General features: G+C 38.6%; 1 protein-coding gene across 3 annotated transcripts in view; it reads right to left on the bottom strand.

The window, feature by feature from the left end:
* Positions 1-2: 2 nt before the first annotated feature.
* Positions 3-11,503, bottom strand: part of Chrna5 (cholinergic receptor nicotinic alpha 5 subunit) — a 40,808-nt gene continuing 29,307 nt past the window's right edge. For all 3 annotated transcript variants that reach the window (XM_046427862.2, XM_046427863.2, XM_046427864.2), the window contains 4 exons: positions 7,881-7,925; positions 6,440-6,549; positions 4,044-4,875; positions 3-930 (listed from right to left, as the gene is read on the bottom strand). In XM_046427862.2, coding sequence (XP_046283818.1) covers positions 769-930; positions 4,044-4,875; positions 6,440-6,549; positions 7,881-7,925 — 1,149 coding nt within the window. In that variant the 3' untranslated portion in view covers positions 3-768. The remainder of the gene's footprint in view (positions 931-4,043; positions 4,876-6,439; positions 6,550-7,880; positions 7,926-11,503) is intronic.

Here is an 11,503-nt window from a genome sequence, read left to right as displayed (position 1 = left end):
AGGAGTGTCCAATCTCCACTTTTCATTTATTAAAAATGTTGGTTATAGAATAGCAGCATCATTTTAAGTCACTCTTATACTGAGTAATCAGCTTACTTATGAGAGCAGAATACACTGAAGATTAGCTGTTATTATTAAATACAGGACAGAAAGAATTTTTAAATGTATCCCTTAGCCTGGCACAAGTGGCACACACATGTAGTCCCAGCTACTCAGGAGGTTGAGGGCAAGAAGATCACTTGAGCCCAAGAGTTTGGGGCCAGTCTAGGCATTTTATCAAGATCCCATCTCAAAAAAAAAAAAAAAAGTATACCTTTACCAAATCCTGAAAAAGTTTTAAAATATATCTTCAAACACAACTAGAATTTTCCAGCATTCAAAAGATGAGCTTGGGTTGGAGGTATAGCTCCGAGGGTAGAGCACTTGCCTAGCATGTGCCAAGCCTTGGTTCAATCCCCAGCACCAAAAACCAACCAACCAACCAAACAAACAAAAAACCAAAAGATGAGCATCACTATTGATTACAAACCAGGAAAACACTAGATTTTCACTAGTACAGTTTGGATAATATTTTGCTGTTATTTTTAGTCATTACTTCAGCCATGCAGGTAGATGTACTAATGAATAATCTATTAGGCAAACCAATGTTAGCAACTATTAATCTGCTGCAGCTTACATCATATTTTAAACACAACTTTATATTTGCCTAAGTGTAGACATGCCATGATAGATATATGTTTTGTAACTAAATTCAAACCCTTCAAAGTTTCACTTATTTGTATTTCCAATATGAACTGGTACAATTATATTTGCCCATTCATAAATAACAGGAACAAAAAGACCCAGAGATCCAATAATTGAAACCAGAAGAAAAGTCCACAGAAACATCCGATCAAGAACCTGGGCTATGAATTTCCAATCTTCAACAACCTGTTACAAAAATAAAAATAAAAACACATTAAAATAAAAGTTGTGTAGATATTTAAAGATATAACACACTAAGTTAGAGGGCAATCATTTACTGCCTCCAAACAGTATGACCTTAGGGTTCAGGGACAGAACACCCTGGTGGTCTATAACAAATACAACCTGTTCAAGCTTGAAAAGACATTATAAAATTTGTTCCTTTACATATCAGTCTATAATACATTACGAGGTTTGAAGATTTTTTTAATAAAGTGCCTATACTACTTGGATGTTTTGCAATAAACTAAAAAATAATGTATTTTTAGTACTTAAGGTTTTTTAAGTATTTATTTTTAAGTTGTAGTTGGACACAATGCTTTTATTTTATTTATTTTTATGTGATGCTGAGAATCGAACCCAGAGCCTCCAATGTGCTAGGTAAACACTCTACTGCTGAGCCACAACCAAAGTATTTAGTTTTTTTCTATTAACTTAATCTTGGTTAGTAGTTGCAAGAATGTAGTGTAATTTTTTGAGAGACAACGGCTTGAGGTTAATTTTATATCAAATTAAAAGTTGGTTCAGAATAATCCACATTAGAAAGCTATAATCTTCTCCCCCGACCACCAGCAGTACATTTTTATACTACTTTTGTACTACTTTATTGACTTTTGGATTTCCTAGGGACTATTTTTATCTAAACTCATGAGGATGGAACCACTGGCTCTGGATCCAGCTTCAGGGACACCCTTTAGGAGTCACCTGGAGGGAAGGGCCAGCTGAGCCAGCCACTGAGCACTAGAAGCTCCCTTTCCTAACATGCCATTTCCTTGGGGGTGGGGTGGGGTGAGGGGCAGGGTTTCCCTCTCCCTTAGCCTCTGTGAAGCACAGGGTCCTTACAGAAACAATGCCCCCAACTTGTGGGATAGTTTAGAATTCAGAGGATTCTAAACACACCACTACTTCTCTGCTTCTAAGTTTTGTCTTGGAAATAAAACTTATTTCCTGGTCCTAGTTTATAACCCTTACTGTTTTCGCACAATTCTTTGTAGACATTTATTAAATTCCATCTCAGTCTAAATCATTATCTAAAATAAATCCACTTTTCAAGACTCCATTCATTGGTAGCTTCAGACCTTATAAACTAATTTAATTATACTACCATCAAATAGAAACTTTACAAATCCACAAGCATTAAAAGTCATTATAAGTGCCAGGCACAGTGGAGCATGCCTGTAATCCCAGTGGCTTGGGAGGCTGAGGCAGGAGGATTGCAAATTCAAAGCCAGCCTCAGCAACTTAGCAGGCCCTCAGCAACTCAGAGAGACCCTGTCTCTAAATAAAATATTTTTAAAAGGCTGGGGACATGGTTCAGTGTCCCTGGGTTCAACCCCTGGTACAAAAAAAAAAAAAAAGTTCATTATAAGTAAGCCAGGTGCAATGGCATGTGCTTCCAGTCCCAACTACCAGGGAAGCTGAAGCAGGTGGATCTCTTAAGCCCAAAAGTTTGAGGCCAGCTTGGCAACATGGCAAGACTCTGTTTCAAAACACAAAACAAAAAAAGTTTACTAGAATTGTGTGTGATATATCCCTTTTGGGAGGAAGTTTTTTTTTCCTCTCACTCCCAATCCCCATACTAGGGATTACACCCCACCCCCGCCCCCAAGCCATATCCTCATATACCACTAAGCCATATCCCTAGCCCTTTTTTTAAAAATATTTTTTTAGTTGTAGTTGGACATAATATCTTTATTTTATTTACTTATTTTTATGTGGTGATGAGGATCGAACCCAGCACCTCACATGTGCTAGGTGAGCATTCTATCGCTGAGCCACAGCTCCAGCCCCATTATTTTTTACTTTGTGACAGCGCCTCACCAAGTTGCTGAGGCTGGCCTTGACTTATGATCCTCTGTCTCAGCCTCTTGAGAAGCTGGGATTTGTAGGTGTGCACTCTGGTGCTGGCTGTTATTTATTAGATTTGTTCCATTTCCTACCTATACCTGCTAGAAAACTTTCCATTAAAAACAAAAGCTTTAGAAATTAAAATTTATATAATTTTTATGGGACCATGTAAAGTTAATTCAATTATGAAAGTATCGTTATAGTCATAGCTTTAAAAACATTACACAATAGAAATGAAGAAAGACTGACACAATTGAAAATTTCAAACATTTTGGGAAAAAAAACCCAGTTCAATATTACCACATTGGTAAAATGTATATATGTTCAGCTCTTATATTTTAAATGTTAATTAACCTTAAATAACAACAAGTGAAACTTGTTTTCTATAATAAAGTCTTAAGCAAATTAAGCATATTATTAAGCACTATTACTAAGTTTCATATGAACACTTTGAACTATAATAACTAATACACAAGAACACCTTACTCCTTTTAATTTTATTAAAATTTCTTATTAATGAACCACAAAAATTTTTTTTCTAGGAAAATATCTTGACTGTATTTTTAAAGAGCCTACATTAGGCTCCTTCTTTTAAAAATAAAAGTTTTGATAAATTATAATGCAGTTGTGCCTGCTGATTATCACTGAATTCAGAAGCAAAGTTACTGAAGATAAAATTAAGATGGTATCTTAATTAATGTCAAGATTACTATTCCTTTGAATGCATACCAATAAAATTTCTTTTAAGTTACCCAAGATGCTGCTGGGAGAAACGGAGAGAAGTATAGTTGCCCCAGAGATGTAGAGATGCCCCATTTTGCCAGGGTTTAATGGAAACGGGTTTTAATATTTTTTTTTAAGGATTTTTTTTTTTTTTTTTAGTTGTTGATAGGCCTTTATTTTATTTATTTATATGCGGTACTGAGAAACCAACCCAATGCCTTACACTTGGGAGGGAAGTGCACTAATGCTGAGCTACAATCCCAGCCCCTTAATTGTTTCTTTGTTGTTGTTTTTTTCCATACTGGGCATTATGGGGATTAAACCCAGGGTCTTGCACAGCAGTAGGCAAGCACTCTACTGCTGAGCTACACCCCCAGACCATAAGATTTTTTTTAAAAAAATAGCAATGTATCCCTCAGTCTATGCTTAGCCTTAATGGTCATGCTGAATCATTACAGTCCCCTCTTAGAATCCAAGCAGAACTGCATTCATAAACACATGTCACAGACCTCACGGACATCATTCTCCTTCATGACATGTCTTGTAATGTAGCGAATAGAATCAAGTGCAGCTTCCAACGTGTTTCTTGAAGATTTTGGTTCACTACCACTCTCGGTTTCCTTTCTTTGAGTGAAGTACCTGTCTACGTGACTTCTCATGCAAAGCAGTTTGGGAAGCTTGTGAAGAAATATCTTGCGGACCCAGGGTGCCATAGCGTTGTGTGTTGAGGAAGAGCGATGGTGAATGTTAATGGCGAAGACAGTCACCATAATTGATAGGGTCACAAAAATCATGGTGAACACCAGGTACTCTCCAATCAGAGGTATTACTTTAGAAGAGGAGGGTATGATCTCTTCAATAACCAGAAGGAAGACAGTCAGAGAGACAAGGACCGAAGTGCACAGACTAATCTTTTCACCTTCATTTGAAGGAAGATAGAAGACAACTACTGTCAGAAATGAGAGCCCAATACAGGGTATAATAAGGAACAAGGTATAAAAGAGAGGCAGTCGCTTAATTACAAAGGAGTAAGTGATGTAGGGGTACCAGCAGCAGCTGTCAGTTCTGTTTCCTTTGCTCCCCGCTGCACTCACAATTTCCCATTCTCCATTATCAAAAAAATCTGTCTTGTCTACATCTTGGTCCTCTAGGATTATATCAACCTGAGATCCATCGTACGTCCAAGAGCCAAATTTCATGGAACAGTTTTGGAGATCAAATGGGAAAAATGTGACATCAATAGTACAGGAACTTTTGTAGTTTGCTGGCTGTGTCCAGGTGACAGTGCCATTGTACCTGACAACTGTTTTTGTACTGGCCCCTTCAAAACGTCCATCTGCACTAAAATACAAACATGTTCAGTAACAAAACAGAAAATACAACTCAATCATGCACTGTATAAGCCAAAAATAAAAGAAAGCCTATAACTGACAGCATGAAATATTTTTAAATTACTACCCTTCATATATACCTGCTGTACATAGGGGACGCTGCTCTAGAGATCTTCCTTAAACATCTGACCTTACTGGAACTGAACAACTTCTACATGTTTTCCAGGACTGAAAAATCCATACTTTTCATTTTGCAATTTTAGCGGTTGAAAGAACCTCACTTTACACACAAAATAGAATCAGGCTATTTATACACAGGACATGCACAGAGCCAGAACCTGAATTCACATTCCTAGACTCCCCACATGGAGTTCTTTCTTCTCCACCACAAACACTGGACATTTTCCACGGTACCAGGAAAAGAATGCTCCCCCTGGGCACAGCCCTGGAAGACAGCAGTGCTTGTTGGGCTCTCCCACAAGTAAACTCCTATGCTGAAGAAGCCTAGTAAGAAGCTGTACCCCAACACACGATTTGTTTCAAAATTGTGTTTATCTTCAGATTTATGTATCTTTTATACAGTACTCTGTAATATATCTATGTGTGGTATAAAAAAGTCTTTAATTACTGAGAGTAATTAAAGAAGGTTGTAGCACCTTACCTCAAGCTTGTTTACCCTTCTCTATCAAGAAACATGGAGGTGCACCAATAAAAAAATATGTGGAAAGAAAAAAGGGAGGTCAAAAGTTTCAAAAGATTATTTTTACACAGCATTGTGTCAAATGCCTTTTTGCAAATAAGACAAAGTACTTTAGAATGAGCACAAATTTCCTGATTTTCCCCAGAATGGTCCTAGAATAAGAAATGAAACTGGTACCCAAAATTTTCCTCTCCCCCCAATTAAAAAAATCCTCCAAATATACCTAGGCAGGATGCCTATAAAGATGGGTTAATAATTAACCCAATATTCCTTATCACAGGAAAATGACAATACAGTATTTAAACAAAATTAGAAGGATGCTTTTGAACATAATATGTGACCAAAACTAAAAAACAGACCCCAAAATCTGGAAATCTGCCAAATATGTGGAGGATAAATAGGAATGTCACACTGCTTTGGTGTGAAGCCCTACCCGACTACGTGAGAGCTGTGTGATCTTAAATAAGGTGTAACTACCCTAGGCCTCCATTTAATGCATGAGGTTATTGTGAGAATCAAATTACATAAAGCACATAAGGCATTTACTAGCACATTCCAGACACATGGAAGTTCACCATATGTGTAAGCCAATAACTGTGGTTATGTCTAATTTCCCCCATTCCTTACACCTTCCTGTACTTCCCAAACCTTTTTCAAATTTCAGAAATCAGAGAACACTTTTATGATAAAAAATAGTACACACAAGAAAAAAAGGAGGAGTCACAGAACCTCTTAGTAGGTTTAAGAAACAAAGGAACATAAAATCTAGTCATATATAGCTGAATGATTTTCAAAGGGGAACAAATGACTGCTGCCTGATAGTAATACACGTTTTCTTTCAAAAATATAAAATGGCATTTAGAATACAACTTACTTATCAAACAAAACAATGTCTGGGGTCCAGAGGGAGTCTGAAGGAACACGTATAACTTTTATTCCACCATAGTCATCAGGGTTCCATCTTAATTTTACATCTGTCCATTCCTTTAAAATGAAGAAATCTGCCTCAATTCCAAACCAAATAATAGTGAAAATTATACTCTTTGTCAAGTCCTGAAATTTTAGACATGAAATCATCTTTGCCCCCAATACAGAAAACTCAACTCCATCTCTTTGATGTGGGCACTGAAGCCCAACTTCTAGGTAGTGGCTCTGGCTATGGACTCAGGGCTCATGGTCCTCATGAGACACAGGAGACAACCAAAGCTGATGCACTCATGGCTCCATGCAGCACCTCTTCTCCCACCAACTGACCATGCCCAGGACTTGAAGCCATGGGCCCCCAAGGTTCAGAGGAAACATTCTCTTTTCCCAACTGTATCGTTACTCAATTTGGCTGGACTGGTCTGTGCAAAGGGGATTTGGATTTATTACACATTCCGCATATTTAAACACCATATCAGCCTCCATGTAGTAACACTTCTGTGATCATATCAAGGTAAGAGTCACATGCCAAGAAAGGCACATCTGCTTTTTAGGAGTTTCAGGTTAGGGATGTTGGTAATAGGCATAAGAATTAGGAATGGTGGAATAAACAAAAGGGAAGCACTCATCAAACTATTGAGGGCATACGTATGGTAGCCCAGTAAAATGGGGACCTTCATATAAAAGGCACTCTATGTAAAAATAACGTATTACATTCTTGTCCACTCCCATCTCAGAGTTAAAGCCAACATCCTTGCAGTGCGCTATGAGCCACTATTCCATTAGTCTCCCATTACTTACCCCTCACCATGTCTCACTCATTTCTAGCCACACTGGCCTTGCTACTCCTTTAAGTGAGACACATCCCAGCCTCAGGGCCTTTGCACTTACTGGTCCCTCCACCTGGAATGTTCCTCCCCAGGCACCCACAGGGCTTTCTTCTTCTCCTCCAAGTCTTTGTTCAAACTTTGCCTTCCAGGTGACATTTTCTCTGAACATTCTGCTTATTAGTATAGTCCTTAACATTCCCTAACCTCTTTCCCAATGTGTTCTCCAAGCTCATCAGCTTCTAAGGTACTTGTTCCTTTTCCTCCCACTAGAATGAAATTCCATGAAGGCAAGGATTTTGGAGTTTGTTTTGTTCACTAAAGTTTCCCCAGTGCCCAGCACAGAGCCTGACACATAGAAGGCACTTGAAAAATATTAACTAATTAACAAGTATTTAACTTGAAAAATATTAACTGATTCAACATAAGAATTCATCTACTGTCATTTTTCTGTATTCGGCCAATTCACCAAGACCACATATTCATGTCCCTTTGTGCTGTAAGCCCTGTGGTAATTGGTGGTGCCAGCTTCTAGCTGGACGCCCATTTGAATGTTATACATACCTGTTTCAACCAGACATTTGTTGTCATTAACTGATTTTTCTCATCCTGTGAATAAAAATTTAAATAAGATTATTGCAATTATAGAAGCAATTCTTTAAATAAAATAAGAAGCGTTATGTTTTTATACAAATATCCTCCATATAGAATTGACATTCTGCTTATCACTCTGGTTCTCTAGAAAATTAGTATTCTTTTCCAGCCTAATTTCACATTATTCCTTTCAACATACTCTGTACTTCAGATAAACTACCTTAAAGCATACCATTGGCATTTTTAGATTTAACATTCATGGTATCAACTACTATAATTTCCTCAAATTTAAGACAGAATCTAAGATACATAGCATTATTCTATTTGCTTAGCACCAAAAGGAAGAGAAGCTATCAATGAATTGCAAGCTGTCATTAATTATAAGATATACTCTAGTTCAGAGATGGCAAAATATGGAAAAGCATGCATCTTAGGATTAGTGAGACATGGCATTTCTGTACATTGTCAAGGGACTATTCCTTGTGGGCAAGAATTTGAACTTCCCTGTGGGTCTGCTATGTAAAAAAAAATACGGATGTCTAAGCATTTCACAAAGCCTTTAGGTCTTACTTTTCTAGAGAACCTGGGGTCCTTAAGACTTGTCACTTATTCCTCCAGCTGTCAAATCTTTGCTGTGCCAGCCCTTCCCCAAATTTTCAAGGCCTAATTAAAGTGATATTTTCTCCTACCAAGTTTTACTGAAATTTCATGGAGTCAAATGAACAAGCCAAATTCACCATAATCAACAACCACAAGTACACTATGTATAGGATATGAGGCTAAGCAAAGAGAGCCACAGCGAAGAGAGGCAGCTGGGGAGAGAATACAGTGTAAATAGCTCAGGTAGCTGAAGGTTACCCTTTCCCTATTCTATCCCAACAGCAGGAGGAGACTTGAAGGAAGCACATCCCTAGGGACAAAAGCAGCTGTGTGACATCCACACATAGGAGGAATGATTGCTAGGAATCAGCATAGCCATCCATCTTAAGATGTAGTTCCCAAGAGCAATTTTCTTTAATTAAAACACAAGAGTTCAGGGGTAGGGATGTAGCTCAGTGGTAGACTGGCATACACAAGGCCCTGAGTTCAATCCTCAGCACCATCCAAAAGCAACAGAACACAACAACAGAAAGAGCTGGAGAGGACCTAGAGACCTCATCTACTGTAATTCCTTCCTTCATACTCCAGGTATAGAAACTGGCCCAGTGAAGTGACTTACCTAAAATCACACTAGTCAGTGATAGAACCAATTCTAAAATTTGAATCTCCTAAATCTAAACTTTATCCCACCAGCTCTACTGCCCACCCCAAAGTCACACACCATCCAGAATAACTGCTAATCCCAGTATGAGAATATGCCTGTTCCACAAAAGTTCTAAACAGAGGTATTTATATTTAGGAAAGTTCTGGTAAATATAATTCTTATGATGCTATAGGGCAGTAGGTCATCTTTAAAAGTGATGAATGAACCCTTTTTCTAGAAATGTGAGCACATATTTTGCTCTCTGATTAGAACCCAATCAAACCTTGGTATTTTCAACTACCCATAATGCAGATTAAAAAATAATTCATAAGGAGTTGAGGTTGTAGCTCAGTGGCAAAGTGCTAGCCTAGCATGTGTGGGGCACTACGTTCAATCTTCAGCACAATATAAAAATAAATAAATGTGTCCATCTATAACTAAAATTTTTTTAAATAATAATCCATAAATTTGCAACTAGCCTCAAAGATGAGGCAGCTAACCCATTACCATAGGGGATGCATCCTAATTTAATGTGGCTGCAGGTATCTCCTGAGCATCTATAATGTGCTCTGCAGAGGGAGGATGCAACAAAATGAAACTGAGTGAGGACAAGTGTGGACAATACCCAGGAGGAAAACACAAAATAAGTGGAGAAGATTAAACTACATGTAAGCATATCAGAAGTTTAAGTGGTAATAGTTTCTTAACCTGATCATAAAAATATAATATTAAAACAAACAAATAAACATGGAGATATTTTTAAAAACAAGCAGGCACAGTGGCACACGCCTGTAATCCCAGCGACTCTAAGAGGTTGAAGCAGGAGGATCCCAAGTGAAAGCCAGCCTCAGCAACTTTGGGAGAACCTGTCTCAAAATAGAAAACTAAAAAGGGCCGGGGATGGAGCTCAGTGGTTAGGCACCCCTGGGTTCAACCTCTGGTACTGAAAAATAAATAAATAAAAAATAAATACATAAAGAGCAGGATAACATGTAGGAAATAAGGTAGAAATCTACAGAAAGTTCAAGGGAGAGCTACCAGCATGATTATAGAATTGAGAGACCCCAATGATGAAAGGATCATAAAAGCACTTAGAAGCAATTCAATGAACTTTCTGTTTTCAACCCCAGGACCAGTCACCCTCATCTTCTATGACTCCAGACCCTCTTGTAGTCACTGACATTCCAACTTCTCTACTGGACTAACTTTATTCTTTTTTTTCTTCTTACAGTACTGAAGATTTAAAAGGGGTGCTCTACCATTGAGCCACATCCCCAGTCCTTTATATTTTTTTTTATTTTGAGACAAGGTCTTGCTAAGCTGTTCAGGCTGGCCTTTAACTTGTAATTATCCTCCCTCAGCATCCCGTGTTGCTGGAATTATAGCCATGCACTGCTGTGGTTAATTTTACCACTTTCTACAAATGTTCCTCAAGGATCAGGTTCCTACTTTTCTTCACTAGCTTTAAAAACTAACCAAAGTTTCAACACTCATCCACAGCCCGCAATTCCAAATTGATATCCTTAGTCTCTCTTTCACCTCAGAGCTGTTCTTGACTTCCCCAGGGCTAGTGAACATTTTCTTTGGAATGAACACCTCAGATCACAAAGTCATCATCCCCTCTGCCATACTCCCATAGCAATCTTTCAGGTTTCTGTTCCTCTTCCACTCTAGGCACCTAGGGTTCAAAATATGCCACCTGGCCTGGCAAGGCGGCACATGCCTGTAATCCTAGTGGCTCAGGAGGCTGAGGCAGGAGGATCGAGAGTTTAAAGCCAGCCTCAGCAACTCGTCGAGACCCTGTTTCTAAATAAAATACAAAAAAGGGCTGGGGACCTGTCTCAGTGGTCAACCGCCCTAGGTTTAATCCCTGGTACAAAAAAAAAAAAAGTGATACCTCCTTCCACATTCAGTGGTCAAGTTCTATTATCCCCTCTATGTGACCTAACTTGTCTCTCAAGTTTCTTCAAAACCATGTATGTTACTCACTGATCTTCTAGAGAACTGCTTTTGCCATATCTAGTGCCTGTTGGATCTCTCACCCATTCAGCATTTACCATGTGCCAGACTCGGGGTTGGACACAGGAATAAAGCTAGCCCTGCTCTGCAGAGCACACAAGCACCAGTGGTGGAGTGGGCACTATATCAAAGGGCAGGAGACTACCAGAGGACCAGACTGTCTTGGAGTCTGGGAAAATTTCACAAAGGGTCTGACAGTGCATTGACCTTGAGGAATAAATGCCTCATGCCAGAAGGAAAAAATCATCAAGCAGAAGAAATGGCAGAAACAAAGGCAAGGTGGTATGCAGGGATCACTCCTCACCTGCTCAGCCATTCAGTCACACCATTT

The sequence above is a fragment of the Marmota monax genome, unplaced genomic scaffold (genome assembly GCF_021218885.2).
Source record: "Marmota monax isolate L192 unplaced genomic scaffold, Marmota_monax_Labrador192_F-V1.1 WCK01_AAM20220418_F8-fsc00111, whole genome shotgun sequence".
Classification (NCBI taxonomy): Eukaryota; Metazoa; Chordata; class Mammalia; order Rodentia; family Sciuridae; genus Marmota; species Marmota monax.
Note: the sequence above shows the minus strand (reverse complement) of the source record. Positions and strands in the feature narration are given on the sequence as shown.